This window comes from Spodoptera frugiperda, chromosome 15 (assembly GCF_023101765.2).
Source record: "Spodoptera frugiperda isolate SF20-4 chromosome 15, AGI-APGP_CSIRO_Sfru_2.0, whole genome shotgun sequence".
In the NCBI taxonomy this organism is placed as follows: Eukaryota; Metazoa; Arthropoda; class Insecta; order Lepidoptera; family Noctuidae; genus Spodoptera; species Spodoptera frugiperda.
This window is the reverse complement of record NC_064226.1, coordinates 15,135,776-15,153,707: the sequence shown is the minus strand read 5'-3', so window position 1 is coordinate 15,153,707 and position 17,932 is coordinate 15,135,776. Positions and strand designations below refer to the sequence as shown.

General features: G+C 38.2%; 1 protein-coding gene across 2 annotated transcripts in view; it reads left to right on the top strand.

Moving 5' to 3' along the window:
- The window catches only part of LOC118269809 (cell adhesion molecule Dscam2), a 150,808-nt gene that overhangs the window by 107,608 nt on the left and 25,268 nt on the right, over window positions 1-17,932 (top strand). For both annotated transcript variants that reach the window (XM_050698747.1, XM_050698748.1), the window contains exons 5-6: window positions 10,270-10,431; window positions 17,653-17,802. In XM_050698747.1, the coding sequence (XP_050554704.1) occupies window positions 10,270-10,431; window positions 17,653-17,802 (312 nt within the window). The remainder of the gene's footprint in view (window positions 1-10,269; window positions 10,432-17,652; window positions 17,803-17,932) is intronic.

Genomic DNA, 17,932 nt, shown 5'->3' with positions numbered 1-17,932 from the left:
CACTTCTTGTATGATCAACAAATTGTTTCGGTCTGGGTAAACGCACCCACAATACAAGAAAAAGTTCTAGTGTGTTCCAACGATAATTAAAAAAAAATTAAGATCGTTAATACAAACAAAGAGAATGAACAGAACACTCATTGCATGTATAATACAATATTAATAGAAAATATTATATTAACGTTGCTTGATAAATATGATTAATTTAGTGAAACGTGCATGACAATGCGGTGTGCACAGCTGCACTGCGACATCGCTCATCTAGATGCCGATAGAGTAACAATTCATTCTGACCCTTTAGGAACCCTCCGTGTAATTCATTAAATAAATAAAACAGTTATCATGGAAACAATGCGTCGATTCACCATTTCAAAAATGAAGGAAGGTACTTAAGAAGGAACTTTGTAAATTGATATCAAATTAACGAAACTTCATGAAAGTCAAGGTCGAAATAATTTCCTTCAATTACACCGGAGAGGCACTTGTAAAGGTCAAACTACAAAATAGAAATAATATTTATAGTCGGTCTGTCGGACCTATAGTGAAGTATTTGTCTGGTTCCTGAGCCTTCCAATGGAGAAAAATGAACTGGAAAGTTTATGGTTACTCTTTTTCAATTATTCGTTTTTATATTCTTCAAGTTGATAGTAATCTCAATGACAATGAACAACTGTATGGATATTTTAATCATCGTAATTAAGTAGTAGTAATACTATTCTCTTGATTTTACCTTTAACATAATTCGAGTCTTTGACCACAAGTACTTTGATGAATAATTAACTAATGTTTAAAGCGGTTGACGAATTGCGACACAGTGGAATTGTAATTAAAATTTTCTAAGAACAGTGTGGCGAGAAAGATGGTTTCACAGAGACGCTTTAGAGAAACTGTTGAGTATGCATGGTGCGTGTGCCTACGGACCTTTATTTACAACTAGGTGCGTGTGCCTACGGACCTTTATTTACATAGATTAATATTAAATGCCAGTGTATCTTAAGCAAGCAGGGGCTTCACTCGTATCCTTATGTTTATCAGAAACAACGAGTGATATGAACAACGTGATAGTATTTATTTCACGAGTAGAGACAGACGCATTAAGGTAACACCCACTTTTTGCTACTCGTAGTTACACCGGGTAAAATCTTCAGCGTTCGAATTTTACTGAGAACTATAATTAAATAACTCACAATTATTGTTTTCGAATTGATTACTCAACAGTTTAGTGTCAACTAACAAGGCAGTCAACTCGATATGAATATTTTAAGTTTGTAATTCCCCAAGTGATAAGAGTCGTACATTTGATCCAGTCGGAACAAATAATTTGCGTGGATTGTTGAGACACAGCATGTAGGTCGCGCTGCGGCTGCGGTGCGCCGCGCGACGTGATGCGATTAATTGTATTTTATTCAATGCTCAATGGCGCTTTGTTTGTTTTATATGTCTCTCATTCCGATTGCACCTTGTAACCGCTAATGTTCAATGTACGTTAATGTTTTGAAGACTCTAACCGTATTAAAGAGCTTGGGATCCATGTTTTTCCAGAGAATCCCGTAATATATGTATAGGTCGTGCATTATTTAACAAAGTTTCCTTTGACTAGACTAGGTAATACGTTGTGTACAATTCTATATTTGACACTATTAATCAGACTAAAAAACTCAAACAGTATTTCACCGAACCCAGCAATCGAACCTGACTAAACCCATTTCTGCTAGCAGTATCATACACAAACTTATATTTTCACACGTTATCCCCAATACCCGCAAAGTTACAAAGCTTCTAATTACGAAATTACCTTCTGACCTCTTTCCGATATTGGGAAATAGCTGGCAACACCAGAAATGTGCGGCGTCCAGTTAATGGGAATACTTGAAGGGATTCGGTGAAGTTAATCTGGCGTCGCGCGTCACGCGTCGTGTCGCGCCGCGCCGCGCGGCTCCGTGCGCCCGGCACGGCGGGACGCGTGTAATCCGACGCCACACGCTCCACGAAATACTTCGCACAATCTCCTTGAACACAGATTATTCGACGGAAACGACACCGGCATTGCCCCAAACCTCCAATATTTTCCATCAACAGCTTTATTACAGCCATTACTTTTTTCTTAATTCTTAGTAAACACATTACTGTCATCCACAGGCTTTGGTAGCTCTAACTAGTAGAAAAAATATGGTTCATTTATCGAGATTTATCTAGTTAGTAATCTCGTAATGTCATTACATTCTTGATAATTATAAAGCTTAATACTTTAGTAGTCAAGTTATTTTTTCTAAAGAGACCTAATTAAATTAATAATTATCTCTTTGTAGCTCCGTCCCCAGCTCTCGCTTAATCTGTGTCCTTACGTAATCGTGACGTCACTCTCTATTCTATTAGGTGACGTTTTTTCCCAATAAGCACTTAAGCAAGTTTAAGAGCGCCACCGTTACAAAATTGTGTTGCTTCGGGAAAAGTTGGCTGTTTAATTTTCATGAATCAAGTTAAGGTTAGGGACAAGTCAAGTATCTGACAACGTGAACTCGAGTGTTAGAGGAATATTAATAAAAGTATTTCGAATCAAAGTGCTTAAGTTCCACTCTCCACTCACTCGAAATAGTATTCAGAACGTGTTCCCCAAAGCGCTTATTTTTGTGTTGTTCAGCATTACATTGCAAGTTACACAGTTCAACGATAATAGCTACTGATCGAGACAGCAATGGACTGTAAAATAGAATTTATGCAAGTTTTGTAGTGAGTTTGTTTATATTTTTCTTTTACTTAAAAAATACTTAAATATAAGCTACACGACATTACAGTGAAGCAGCTAGATTCTTTTAAAAACGATTTTTAAACAGCAAACGTTGTTTTTATTCACGTTGTATTTACTTTTCCCGTTTCCCTGTATTCGCCAGAGAAATATAAAAACACTTACAGAATAGAACCCGCCAACCCTCACACAAACTCTGCTATTATTACAAACGACACGCCATACAAGTGTCCTATGAGATTTCCCATAAAAACGCGTCGCCATTCCCGGAGTATTATCGAATCAGCACCCTTCAATTTATATATTTGATTACGTGCACTAAACGGTTAGGACCTTTCTTTGTCGTGTAGAAAAACACGTAGCGACGTGACTTGTATGCTTATATTCAATCTAACGTCCAAAGGGACCGAGTGTGACAGGAATTTGAAACGATGTCGTCGACGAGAAATGAGAACTGACTTGTGGGAGCGCTCCGCAGCGAACTGCCGAGCGACTCCTGCAATCATTCCAACTTGGTCCAAGTTGCCGGGTTTGTTGACGGTATCAACTGAGAGTTTGTTTAAAAGATGACGATACGTGGAACTATTTGTTTCACAAGTTTTCTTATGTTATTAAAACGTGGAATACCAATTTAATAATGTAATAAAGAGTCCGTATATATACGTGCAAATATTTAAGGAGCCATATTATATTGTACATGACATGATATGATGGGTGGTATATTTGATTTAGCGCTGTTTAAATTACTAGCTACGCAAAGGTCGTTGTTCTGAAAAACGACAAAAAAGCGATTGATTCCTGCGTTTTATTTATCCTCTCAAACCTAACTGCCAACGAGAGATTTACCAATGCGGCCCTAAATCACTTTTCAGTGTAATACCAGCCTTAGGGCTAGCTAATACGGTTTTAATTCCCCTGTAAATGGCAGCCCTTGACCTCCAGTATTGACATGCTAAAGTCGGGATCAATCTCTCAGGCTACGGAATGCAAATACAATTCTTTATGGAGGAGGTCTGGAGGGCCGCCGTAAACCTCTAAGATTGAGGTCTGTGCCCCTCAATATCCCCGCTTTGTGCAAGGCGCGAAAAAGGTCCGTTAATGGAATAAGGCCCGCGAAATACGGACGGTGCTTGAACGTCCAATTTTCGCCGGGATTTTTTTGATGTTAAGGTATAGGAATTAGGCGGGATTGAGATTTGGGTTCGGAGAACGTTTTTTTGTTGATGGGATGGACATAACGGCTTACTTTGTTCAACGGTTAGATCATAATTTTAGAACAACTCAAAGAAAGGCCGTAAAACGTTTTAGTCTAAATATATTAACTTGTGAATAATTACTATTAAAACAAACTCATAACATTCTTGTCTAACATTAAATGACATAGCAACAGTACAAATCTATTTTTTCTTTCATTTACTATTTTTATAAATCTTTTCTTTATTATCGCAAGTCGTAGGAAGCTGTAAGCTGGCATGTAAATAGGTTCCTTAGAAGTGTGGGAGAGAAATAAGATAGACATTTCCAGAAATTACTGCGTGAACGAGAAAATCGAGATGTATAAATGTTTGAATAAAAGGGTAAACGCTAGTTTTACAACCAAAATAATATATAAAGAGACGAGTATTAAGATAAAGGTGATCATCCAAATATCAGAAGAGACACAACATACAGTCTCCGGCGCGGGCGTACATCAGTGGCGCCCCCTACAAAGGCCGGTGCGACAATCTCCGACGTCAGCATTCTCGCAACACTTATCGGCCGCTCTTGTATCAGCCGATTTGCCACTCGCGGTATCTCGACGACCACTTGACGGCTCTTTTTGCGCGCAGTCGAACAATGGCGAGCCACAATGGCGATACGGTGTAAGCTCCGCTTTACAGCTCGCGTCGGAGATTGAACGCTGTTTTGTAGCGTGTCACAGAACAAGTGCGGGTTCTACTACTACAATGTGTAATGGAATCGAAGCGTTCATTCACTAGTAGCTCCACACTGGAACAATCTTCAAAAATTTAATTTTGACTGAAGTTCTTCACTTGCTCTAATCCTCAAACAATGTATAACCTAATTAGAAAATACGCGCACACTACGGAGGCGAAACCAAGTAAATATTTAAACAGAGATTTATTAACGTCTTTGTGAGAAACGTAATGACGAATACTTAATTTGTGTTGGAGAACAATTTTATTGGCACTAGCAAATTATATCCGTGAATAATAAATGCTCCGTGTAGTAAATCAAAGCGCTTTGAGTTGGGAGTTTATTGAAATTACACAAAACATAATCCCGCTTTATAACGGAGACTAAACAAATGAAGTTGAGCGTTTTCCAAAAGTCCTTCTCCCGAGAGTGGAATTAATGGCCCTCGAGTTGTTGAGTAAAAAGGGCTTTTGTTCCATGGGCTGAAGGGTGGCGCGCACTAAGCAACTGTCACGTAAGGGCTTAGGGCCGATGTGGCCTGACGTAGGCATATACATACAAGGTATATAGCGCGGGGGATGAAAAGTCATTTCATGATTGTATAGGAGTAAGGATTTAATGAGACTGGCCTGGTTTCCACCGAGTGAGGCAGTATGTACGAGTAGCTTTGGTAGATAGTGAGAGGTACCCACTCCCTCCCTCACATACAGAAGTGCGTTATTAGTTAGATAAGATATAAAACGTCAATTAAGTATTCTTACTTTTATAAGAAATCATCTCTGTGCTCGGGGTGAAGAAAGTATAAAAATAATCCCGAGCCCGCCATTACTCAGCCATTGTGAAATAAAAAGTATCTGTGAAACAGTATTAACTCAGTGACCGCACACTCCAAGTTCCTATTGAACTTTAACAAAATTTATTCCTCAGTGAAAAAAATGTGATTAGAATGTTAAGTGGAGTTTTTGTAACATTTCCTCGAGGAAAGTTAATTAGTCGGAAAGTCGACGGTCCGCAGTAATGCGCGCCAGATGTTCCTTATTGCTGCTCGCTTTACATACATAACGATGTTTGCCTGACCAGCGCGCCGAGGTGAGCTGTGCCACTGTACACGCGCCTTATTGTAGTCTTGATTAAAGTATTTGTATGCTACCTCCGCGGAGGTGGGTCGTCAAAATATGATCTTCGGGTCAGCAGCCGTTACGGTGTCGATATTAACATTTTGTTCAATAGTATACCGATACCCTCAGTGGAACATGCCTTAAAATTTTATTAAACACATTAATTACACTGGTCAACATTGGTTTTGCCACACGAACTTTGACAGCTAATTTTGTTTTATCAATCTACCCTCAATATATCAGACAAATTGTTTTTGAACTAAAATTAAATCTAGTTAGGGAAGAATCCTCATTACTCAGTGTAAAGAGTAAATTGTTGAAGTTTTGTTAAGTTAACGCCTACACTGGTTTGTACATTATCTGACATGGTTAAACGTTTTCTAATATAACTTTTATCGTTACAGTCCGTAATGCCTCTATATGTATATCGTAATGGAGTACCTTCGCTAAGTGAGGGGGGCGCAGCGCTCTGTAGCTACAAACACATCAGATCATTGACACAGTGCCTGGAGATACGGCCATATCAGCCAACCTGCTATACGAGCGTAATAAAACTTGCTTATTTGAGAACATTGTAAGAATGTGTCATAACGCTCACCTCAGTAATAGCACTAATACATCAGTGCACTAGAGCTCGTCTTAGCGTCGGCTAACATTATAACACATCTCGGAACAAAACACGATCACTAACTCCCACTACTCTGCAGCTATACTTCTACTCGGACAGTCTCCCGCCCACAACAAATTCAATTTCCTTTCAGCCTATTGTTTCACGAAACTGAACCCAATAAATATTATGAATAATTAAAAAACCGCTGTTCCTTTGCAAGCAGAAAACTGCTCTTACAAAATCTATTTATTTCTTATACAAAAATTAATCGAGTCTGTTTATGGAGGAAATCCTCAGAGTACGGTAGAAAACACGTTTTTAATTTACAAACAACTAGACGGCTTTGATGTCGCACAAAAAGAAATTAATTAAAGAAACCGATTTCCCAGCCTCCATTCAGGAAATGAAGTATTGAATTTTTATCCGGTAAGAATAAATCGCAAAGAGCCGATTAGAGAAAATTCCAATTTCAAATCTGTTCGCTTTTTTATTCTGGCGGCAGTTGGATGTTTATTCAAACTTGGTTCGCAAAAGATTAACACTTCGTTCCACAATTTGTAATCCAATCAATTGATTACTGGATTCGTTCACTTTGCCGACCAATTGTTATCAGTACACACAGATTATTGTTTTGGTATAAAAGTGTAGATATTGTTTTATTTCCGTTGCTAAAGTCGTGAGGTTTTGTTTGCTTCTCTTTAATAATGGAGCTGGTTAGCCGGCAGCGCCTTGCTCCTTTGTCCGCCAAGATATTGCCACTATCTATCTAGTTTAACGCGGAATGAGTTCTATTTGAGCTTTAATCCTAAATGAACTAGGCACCTGTGACTCGTTCTTCCCTCTCTGTATACATGTTAATTGGAAATGGAATAAAGAGATAGTTAGCAGTAAAATGTTTTAGTTTTACGGATACTATATTGTGTTATTGTAATATTATTGTTAAAGATAAATGGACAAAAACAGTCTTAAACACAGCACAAGAAGATGTATTCATACCCAAACATTATGAGTTCTGCTATGTATGAACTTACGCACTGAACATATTCGTACGAGTTAGTATCAGAAACAGTTCAAGAGAGAAATATAACCAGTCATCAAAGTTGAAGAGCTAGTTAATACGGAGCAGACAATTTGAATAGGATCTTCACCGGCGGCGTGTAGATACGGGCGTAATGGCCGCCCTGAGATCTACCTCGTAAAACGAAACAGCTCGAAGTTCCACCGCAGCGATAATTGGCTCCGCAATACAGTATCATACTCATTTGCTTGACAGACTAATGCTTCAGTTAACCAACATTTTGTTTGGAGCCATCGGCGGCGAGGGAAATCAGAGTCCGGCGGATGTTTATAATTCAAGGCGGACTCGCCGCGGATTTCATTACTGGCGGATCTCCCGCGGGGAGCGGGGGGGGGGGGTGACATCTTATTATTTTTGACTGACTGCTTTGTTTATGCGGGTTTAATTGGGCGAGTGCAGGGTGATGGAGCGCTTGCCCCGAGACGAGGCCACTCCACGTGACGTATTATCCGTTTGTGGGAGCTTACTATTATTACATTTCATTATTTTCTATTCGTGGCAATGCTTAGAGAGATAATAAAGACACACAATAACTTTCCTTACTTAACTTGCTGTACAACATAAGTACTACAGCATAGTTTACTGTCACTACACACAGCGACGATAAACACCAACAACATAGTATAATAGCTACTACAACATACAGACCGCTATAGCGTGTAATTCGCTGTCACACCTCATGCGACCTTTCCATCTGAAGAGGGGTAATTCTTGAACCCCTTCCACTAGCGTGGTACCTGATTGCTGTCACTTTGCGTACATATTTCAAGCTCTGGTTTCAATTTGGAGTTTTAATTAATTTTATGATTTCCGCCATGTTTGGTGCGGAGACAATTGTGGTAAGTTGATTATGGGGTGAGGGGCAAACAATGATGTAACAAGTAATAAGCAAACGAAACAGATGACAGTCTTATGTGAATGACGTATACGGTATCACACTGACAAGGGAATGAGTACGTTCTGAGAAAATATTATGTAATTGGAGAACAAGTTTAAGTTAATCACATCAAAAAGGTTTAACGATAAGCTTCCAAAATAGATTTATGAACATAAATCATTGTATGAGAAAATAGACACCAAAACAGAGTCTGCGTCAGAGCCCGGGGCTCCAACTTAATAATTGGATTAAAATTGAACCAGTGGAAAAATCGGATTACCCCGAGTAACAGATTTTCCAAACTTCCTTCAAATATTATATTTAAATCTCGTTTAGTACATCTATAACGACGCTCTTCACTTACTTAAGGGTTCAATAGAATTTAATGAGCTCTCGAATATTCTCCTTTATAGTAAATATAACTCATTGTTTTACTGGAAACTAGACAATAAACAAAATATTATAATTACACCTCCCTGTGTTAACACGTGCGAAACTACAAACTGACAACTAATGAATTTAAGTGGAAAATGTTGGCAAACAAAATAAACTTTGGTAAAATTGTTCATGTTTTGAATCATTTATCTCAGAGAGAACAATGTCTGGTACCAGGTAGCGGCCATCTGTCTTATTTATTCCCAAAACAACGTGAAAAACTTTCCAACCTTTGATACGTGACTAATATTCCTGTTGAACAAACAGATAAATATATTTCCAGGGACAGGAACGTTTTATCCCAGAACCTTTGTCAGCAACCAACTACCGATGTAAAACGTATTTATACATTTGACGTTTCATCAAAAGTGGTAAACTATTACACATAGATAAACGAAAATCTAATTACTTGACCATCACAGGCTGTATAGAATTCTATCCCGAATGTCTTTGAAACCCTGTAGCCATTGAAACAATACCGGCCGAAGTTCTAGTAAGGCCTACAGTACTGGTACAATGGGCGTCCAAACTTCACATAATTGATGCATGCAGTAACCGCTAACCCAATTCCGCTGGACGTGGGCCCCGTTTAATTAATGACGTCACTCGATGTCATGTCATCATTACGGGGGAGGGGGGAGGTAAACGCAGGCGGGGGCAGCGGGGGGAGGGTCAGATAATGAGTGACACACTGATCTATGAGAGCTATCGGGCGGAGGATTATACCGATAGAGTCTGTGTGTGACTCTGACGTCATGCGGACGCTGCATGAACTTAACATGCTTCAGTCAAGGGTCCACGGTGATTATAAGTTAGCAACTACTAAGTACATACTACTATATATCGTTATGTTATATATTTGACTAGTACATAATAAGGTGAACGGTTTGGTTTGCGGTTGCTGTGTTACTCTGATTGGTTGATTCCAAATTAATTAACTGATACGTTGGGTAACGTTATTAGGGTTCATTTAACTATAAACATCACAAATGAGGCAATTAACATGATTTATATTTTGAACACGAGTTTTATTTAACTCACAAATTCGATTTATTTGATATTATTCATTTCGACTGGTTTGGGGTTAAACTTTGGTTGATCGGCCGTAACGTCATAACTTACAAAATAAATGAACAGTAAAATCTATACACAAAATTATCTGAGAGACATTTAACTAAAGTACCTTAATTTCATTTCAAACGATTTAACCCACAGAATAGAGAAGATTTCTCTGTTCTGTGATTTAATCGATGTTAATATTTATTTAACAGCTATTGATTTTGAACAGCATTTTACCACATATTTGTGCACATAATTGGTAGGATACAGCCAACATTTTTCTATCACCACCTGTATGTGTGTTTGCAACATAAGAGTGGCAACGCATATAGTAACTCCTGTCGCGTTACTTGTATTCATAGGCGGCTCTGAATGCCTACCATCAGGCATATAGAAATCTTAAGATATTAACAAATGTAATTGTTGCAGTAATGGACGTACCGTGGGACGTGCGCGTGCAGTCGTCCCACGGCGTGGCGGGCGGCGCTGCCCTGCTGACCTGCAGCGTGCCGCCCATCGTGAGGAGCCACGTCACCGTCTCCAGGTGGTTCAAGGACGGCAACGTACTGGCACCACTCGCCGCTGAAGCTGGTAAGTCAATGAATATGGTGCCTTACTCATTCGAACGATAAAAATAAAGCCGGGTCTATAATATAATTCGCTGGTACTTTGCTGACGCTATCTACGTGTTCTAAAGTTTAGATTACATTTGTTACATAAACCGCGTGGGTTTATATATAAATAGGATGAAAACGAACACAGTTGCTGTACTGAAAACAATTCGTAATTGTATTATCAAAATAGTTGCCTGTCAATAAAATGGTTTACAACAGTTGTGTAGTTATTATAACTCCATTTTAGTGATCTAAAATAAGAGCTTATAATTTGGTCTAGTCTGTAGTTGTTTCATTGTTACTGAAACTTTTACCTGTAAACGTACAATTTATTAACTTTACAACATAATTGCGTATAGTTCCAACAACAATACTCAGTAGCAGCTACTTCAATACTGACAAGTGACCTTTACATACTTTAAACTTCGAGGACGATACAAAACGCTGTAACTTTTTACTTTCACGAAAAAATTAGTTTGTCAATTGATCAGTTCGTAGAAAGTTTTTATTTATATTTCGTGTACTCGTCTGTCAATCGTGTTTCCGAACGCAACCTTCCTCCAGTCCCAATAGATACGGTCGTCTGGAAAGTTTCCAACAATAGCGACCCTGGACCTTATAAAATCGAAAATTAATTTTCGCGAACGAGCCAAATGGCCGATTATTGCTTTCGAAAGGAGAAAATTAAGAATTTTTCGTTAATCCGAGTGTAGGAAGCGGCTGTCGGCGACAGGAACAAGGGAGCTGAACTTGCTTTATGAGTTCCGAGTCCTCGATTAGAACCAGAAAATTCGATTAATGTTTTCATTTACGGACGCTTCCGTTCTTTTTCGATTACTCGTTGAGGTAATGACTCATTCAACTTGTCCGACATTTTTCCGAGAGATTGTTTTTTAAGCTGAAGTTATATTTGTTGGTGGAACTTGTTTAATGTTGCGCGGTTTCGGCATTTTGTGTTTGTCTTTCTTATTTACTCATTCATTGTCTGTAAACATGTGGAATCTTTTTCTTGACACAACAATATTTCTCGGTCTGTTTGTTACATTTTCTATTAAGAAAGGTAGAAGCAATTTACGTAGTTTTCCTTGCTTATCAGTAGAATAAAGTTTTAGTATTTAAATATCTGTGAGACTACAGTAAAACAATACAAATGAACGAAAACGTAATCATTAAAACTTAACGGACAACAACTCAATCTAGTCAACCTTACATTAAGCACAGGTTTACTCTGAGACCCCTAGAATGCTCGATGGAGCCGAAACACTTCGTTAAGGGATCGACAATCGACACCGCCGAGTGAGTGCGTAACATAATTATCTTGACTTGATTCCGTTACTGTTGATTAATGATACAACTCTTCAGCCAGCCCCGGAGGCGCAATGTAATATATTAAGATTACATTTGACTTAATGCAAGATTTTCACAGCAAATAAATATTTTCTTTCTCTTAAACACATCGTTTAATCTGGATTACTCGCGTATGTTTTTGTAAACCTTTCATAACATAGTATTTTTATTGAAAATCCTTGACAAATCTTGACATTTGGGTATCTCTTACACAATATCACATAAGATGATCATCTATTCAATATACGAGTAGGTATAGTGTATAGGATCCCAGTTAAGTGTCAACAGATAAGCCGACAATGGGACGATTGTGTTGACTGTTGAATTAATAATCGCTCACGACATTATGCGTCCACAACCATACGCTATCAGCACGGACCATTGAATGCGATAGATCATTGATTGGTCCATGAGCATCAAGTAATATTTTATGACAAGTCTATGATAAGTAACGTGGCTGTGTAGTTTACTATCACCCAGCTCAGATACTAAAACTCCATGATAAAATTGTAAAATAATATCTGTCATAATAAAAATTTTATGTCACGATATCGCTCGCTGGTTTACGGAGAAACCTCAATATTTCTAAGTAAAAGTGACTCCGTTATATTATCCTTAGTGTTCACATTTATAACTGTAGGCTCCAGTAATGTGACGCCACAGCGGCGCCAACAATAAATAATTAGTTTGCCCAAAATACTGATGACTGTTAATCTATCTCCAGAGAGAATAAGTTAGCTCTCTCTCTCGACAACTTGAAGAAAAATATATACTACCTACTTCACCTAATATAAAGTCAGTGATAGAAGCCTGAATAACTATCGTTGCGTTGTTAAGTTCTAAGACAACACGTTAAATCATTCATCCAGTTTTATTCGTTATCTCTTTATTCGCCGTACATTTACATTAGGCTCGCAGTTAAGCGGAGGAATTCATTGTCTAAGACGGCAGACTGCAGTAACCGGTACATTACCATTCAACAGTTCCATCTCTGAATTCTTTGCACAGTCCTTTAATAAAGAAGAACAGTACAAATTGAATAGGGAACTTTTCTCAATTGTCGGTGCGCAGCGGCAATAAGATTCAAACTTTACGTAAAGTTAAGCGTCGCTAATGCAAGTTTAATGTTCGCCTTTGATGCAGTTGCGACGAATTACCACTCCCTGCTTAAACAGATAAGTTGTAGCGCTGCGCTGCAACACTTCGGGATACTGATTGATTGCTAATTACTGCTTCAGTGGAGAAGTTTTTCTCTATTGTTACGTTATAATATGACATCAGTTCGGAAATCTTGCACTAGCTTGTTTTGAAAACAAACATTGCAGTTACATTCCCTTTGTAGCATTATCGTCCTTCAAACAAAAACAAATAAAAGACAAAATTAGGAAAGAAATTAATCTGAGTTTATCAGTAATTTGCATAAGTATCATAATTAGCTAAAACTTTTTCTTAAGCCATTTCTTGCAGCTCATCTTGAACAAGTTTTCGTTTCTATGTTCTTAGCGGTTGGCTGTATAGCAGCACAAACTTTTAGAATTCGAACAAAAACCAGCTAATTTGTAGCCGGCACCCAGCGTGGCGCGGAGGATGCAGTTTAGTTCCCGACAGAGTGCCAGTTTCGCCGGCGTTTATGCAGATTACCCGCGCGCTTGATTTAATATCCGCCCGTCACTCTGAGGAACTGTTACAGCTTCTGTTACACTCCATTCTTTACATTCATTTACTCGTTGTCATTTGCGGTTGTTTATAACATTTTAAACATCTTTCATTTTATAAAAGAACATTACGTTTAAATTAAAAACGAAACTTTACGTGTTGACGTTAAAAATTCATTCAACTTCTCATATTTTTAACAAATTAATGTAATTTTCGTCGGGTGCGTGTGTAATGTAATTCTTAAGTGGTAACATTAATTTCGCGGCTATGTTGTGCGGTGGGGCGAGTGGTGTAAAGTTGGCAGTGCGTCATGTTCGTGCACATTCGCTACAAGCGCCATTTAGCGCGGCTCCCTCAGCTGTTACTAAACTTTCCGGGAAATAAACAGCTAATGTATTCCACACGTATTGCTTCCTACTGAATATATTAGCTGCTACTTTGAACACTTGAAACATTGACAAAATCTATGCCATACATATTGTGATGTAAGCCCACTTAAGAACAAGTCTTTGAGAGCTAACTCTCATCTTTATATCATATTCCAATTAAAATAATCCAAGTTCCAACCTAACCTTAATTAAGTTTTATTTTACTAGAGTCAGTAAAATTAATGAAACGCAATTTTCTTTAAAAACCAAAAATAAACTGAGTTTATAAAAATGAAATTAAAAAACGGTATTTTTCATGAAAGTGTGGATTTAAGTGACTGTTATCGAGTTGAGACAGACGTTCCGGGGTTTATCTCGTCACCCATCGCCTCCCGGAGCCTCGCACCGCGCCCCACTATATACATTCCGGGAACAGCCCCGACATTCACTTTTATGGTTATTTGAATGACGTACCGTTCATAAAGTCGACATAAAACAAGTTAAGGCTGCGATAAAGGATCAGTTAATTTCTAGACGATGTTCTTGTCTTTAGGATATTTCCCAACATTTTTTCGGCTCCTTGCCGTTGATGTGTTTCATGGCTCGATACATTCTGCTAAGGTTGAGGGGCTGGCTTGTTTATTCTATGATATTATTTTGAAAAACTCTAGTTTGGTTCACGAACATTACCTTGGGAAGTCCCTTTATAAATTCAGCTCACAGAATATTTCATTCAATAAGAAATACGGTAAAGTTATGCTAACTTGCGAACCTTGAATTTAAATGAAACAACAATTATAATTCTCGACAGCTAAGCGACAGATAAATTTTAATCGTACATCGGTGACATCGTCTAGAGAGACGGATATTTTACAAAATTTACCATAAATTATTCTCTAGAAAGTAATTTAACAAGTTCCAAAACGAAATTAAAAGTAAATCAGAGCTTTCTTATTTTATTCAAGAGTGAGTTTTCTTGTTGTTCACGGCCCACTTCTGTCTTTGCTAAATTAAATTTCTTCAAAAGAAACTAATTTAAATAATAAATTGATATTCATGATTCTCCTTTGGTATTAAAGAAAGTTATTTAAACAGGTGTCAGCCACCATATACAGTTACCACGGCGGGTATTCTTAGATTAGAATTTTATTAAAGCGTTCAAAGTACCTTCTTTATTATTCATTTTAAAACTCACCATCGGTGTTCCATAAATTCTATTCCAATCATACTGTTAACAAAACAATAAGGACGATTATTGAGTAAAGCAAACTTATCTCGACGACAATACATCCACATCGTTTGTATGTAACGTAAATAATAACAAGACAGTAAATCACTCAGCTCTAAAGTTAATTGAAGACTTATTTGTGTTATTTGTTGACATTTGACAACAATTCGGAGCAAAGTGCTCAAAAGAGCGTTAATTAAAACTTCGTTATAGTGTTCCGCGCCGCCGCACGCGCCGCCGCACGCCTGACGTATGTACGTGTGACGTACGTGTGTGCGGTGACGTCACGGGAACATTGTATCCTGCGGCTCACGAGGGCGTAAGATGCAATTATTTTTCCAGTATCGCAGTATGTTGCTAGTTGCTGCAGTTTCTCGCTAATTGAAATATTGTTTGACGTCGCCGTCGACGTTATCCTGCTCCGTGTTCAGTTTTAACTTTACTCTGATGTTCCCTAGCTTCCCTTTAGAAACTGTGAAATTAATTAATTTTTTACTCTTTACTTTCTGTGCTCTTATAACGATGTTTAAACGGAACACTAGACAGAGGTGTAATATTGTGACTTTGACTAAACTTTACAACTACTTATTAATATCTCTTGTTTACCATTTTCATTAAATAGTTTAGTTACTAATAGTTTGACTTTGGTTTAAACTATTACTTCTGGAGCAAACACCAAACACAGTTCAAAACTCTGCTTGTATTGAATTTTGAAATTGAGAAATTCAATAAACTTTTCTTAGTTTAAAGATCGAACTCGGACTCTCACAAAGGAGTTGCACTTACAACCTCTATATCACACTCACATGAGACAATAGCGCAGCATTGCATGCTCGGAACATCTGTGTGCATTGTGTAGAGATATTCAATCTACACTTTAAGAAAAACAATAAAAAGGGAACGTTTAAAAGGCAAACAGAGTGACAATAGTATCGAGTGGATCAGTTAACATCGACAATGGTGAAACAAAGCGGTGGAGCGAAGGGGATCGCGCGCCGAGCTAGTCGCGCATTTAGAATTCATTGAAAAAGTCGCGCTTGAAAGTTATCTGATCGTAAACGGTGACGGCCGGCGAGACGGTGCCGCACCGTGCCGCACGCTCCCGCACACAAGTGGGAGGGAATTACTTTCAGCATCATGTGCGACTGTAAAGGTTATTTGTTTTTATGTGCAGTGCATTAAGGTTTAATTTCGTATTGTAATAAAGGATTGTTGTTAGTGCTGTACTTGTTTGACGATTGAAATAAAACATTGAGATGGGATACTAACCTTATCTAATCGTAGTCCATTAAATAACGATGATGAAAAAGTGAGGCCTAGTGAATGCTACGTCAATACCCTATGAAACTTATGACTGAATAAAATAAAAGTTACATTTCGTTCGTCATTAATTTAATCCGATTTTCTATTGTAACTTTTGTTCTCGAGTAGCCACGACGTAGACAAAGAGTACGTCGGTGGTCGTCGGTCAAATACTGTCACCCGCTATAAACGGGTAAGTGCACTCGATGGAAGTTGTCTCCTAATTTCAAAGTCATGAGCGTTTCATTACTTTCACAGATCGTTGTTTGAGAAGTACCGCCGGTACCGCCGGTGCCGTGTCGTATAAACCTGACTGCTAAACTCATTTATTGCACGCCATAAAGTAAATTAAAACTGTAATAAATAATAACCTTTATTTACATTCTGCGGGGTAAACTATAAATTCTGTTAAATGGAACTTTCTCGAGTTTTGGCGAGTTAAATGAAATGATTTTAGGGAAGATAATGTCATTAATGAAATGTAGGAACGGTAAGCTTTACACCTGTATATGGAAAATAATGATCTTTAAAAATTACATCTCACTTTGCATAACAAACTTATCCATAAAGAAAGTAGATAACGTTCATATAAATAACCTAAACATAACATAATAATGAAATGTCTGTAACACATTGTGTATTACAAACTAAGTCAAACACACTGTCACTAAAACATAACTGTATTAAGTACTATAATTTGTATTACCAAACTAATAACACAGTATTAGTTAAAACCACTGTTGTGCGAGCCTGTACTCCCCCCTCCCCCCTCCAATCTCCTCTGTCACTTGAACTTCCTAGTAGGATGTTGATGGATGTATCGAAAGCGAACGTTGCAGTTTAATCAAATAGAAAGCTTGTTCGACGCTCCGTGCTTTGACCTGCACGGTACATGAACCTTGTTACCTACACAAACACAGCCACGTCCTAATAAATTGCTGAGATGTACACAAGTAAACCCTGCTATCGGTGAAATTGTTGCTTGAACATACAATACGTATATTATGGATAAACCTTTTAACAGTTTACTGTGAGAACTAGGTTTATAAAGATTTTGTGCCTTTAACTTTACAGGTCGTTGATAGTCATTATGATAATGACTAATTTATATAGTGATAGCGAGTTTTCTATAAAGGACTTCACGCTTTAGGGCAAAAACATAGCTTCACAAGGACTGGCAGAAAAAATATTGTCATAAAACATCTGAAAAAGAAATTAAATGCCTGATCATTACTCACATGGTAATTAATAACTTGTACTTTGTTCTAATCATCTAACAAGTCCTACTGTATCGAAGGTGGTCGCTACATAGTGGGTGGCAGCCGCAGCGACATCCTGGTGGTGCGGGACGCGCGCCCCGAGGACAGCAGCTCCTACTCCTGCGAGGCGCAGCACGCACTCACTGGCGAGAAGAGGAGGAGCCCTGCTGCCATGGTCACCGTCACACGTAAGTGGCACCAGTACATCCCTCATTATATCATCATCATCATCAGCCCGTTTCCATCCTCTACTAAACATCCACATAAATGATGGGCCGGAGATCGAAGATAAAAACATTCAGGTTTATCAAAGCTCAC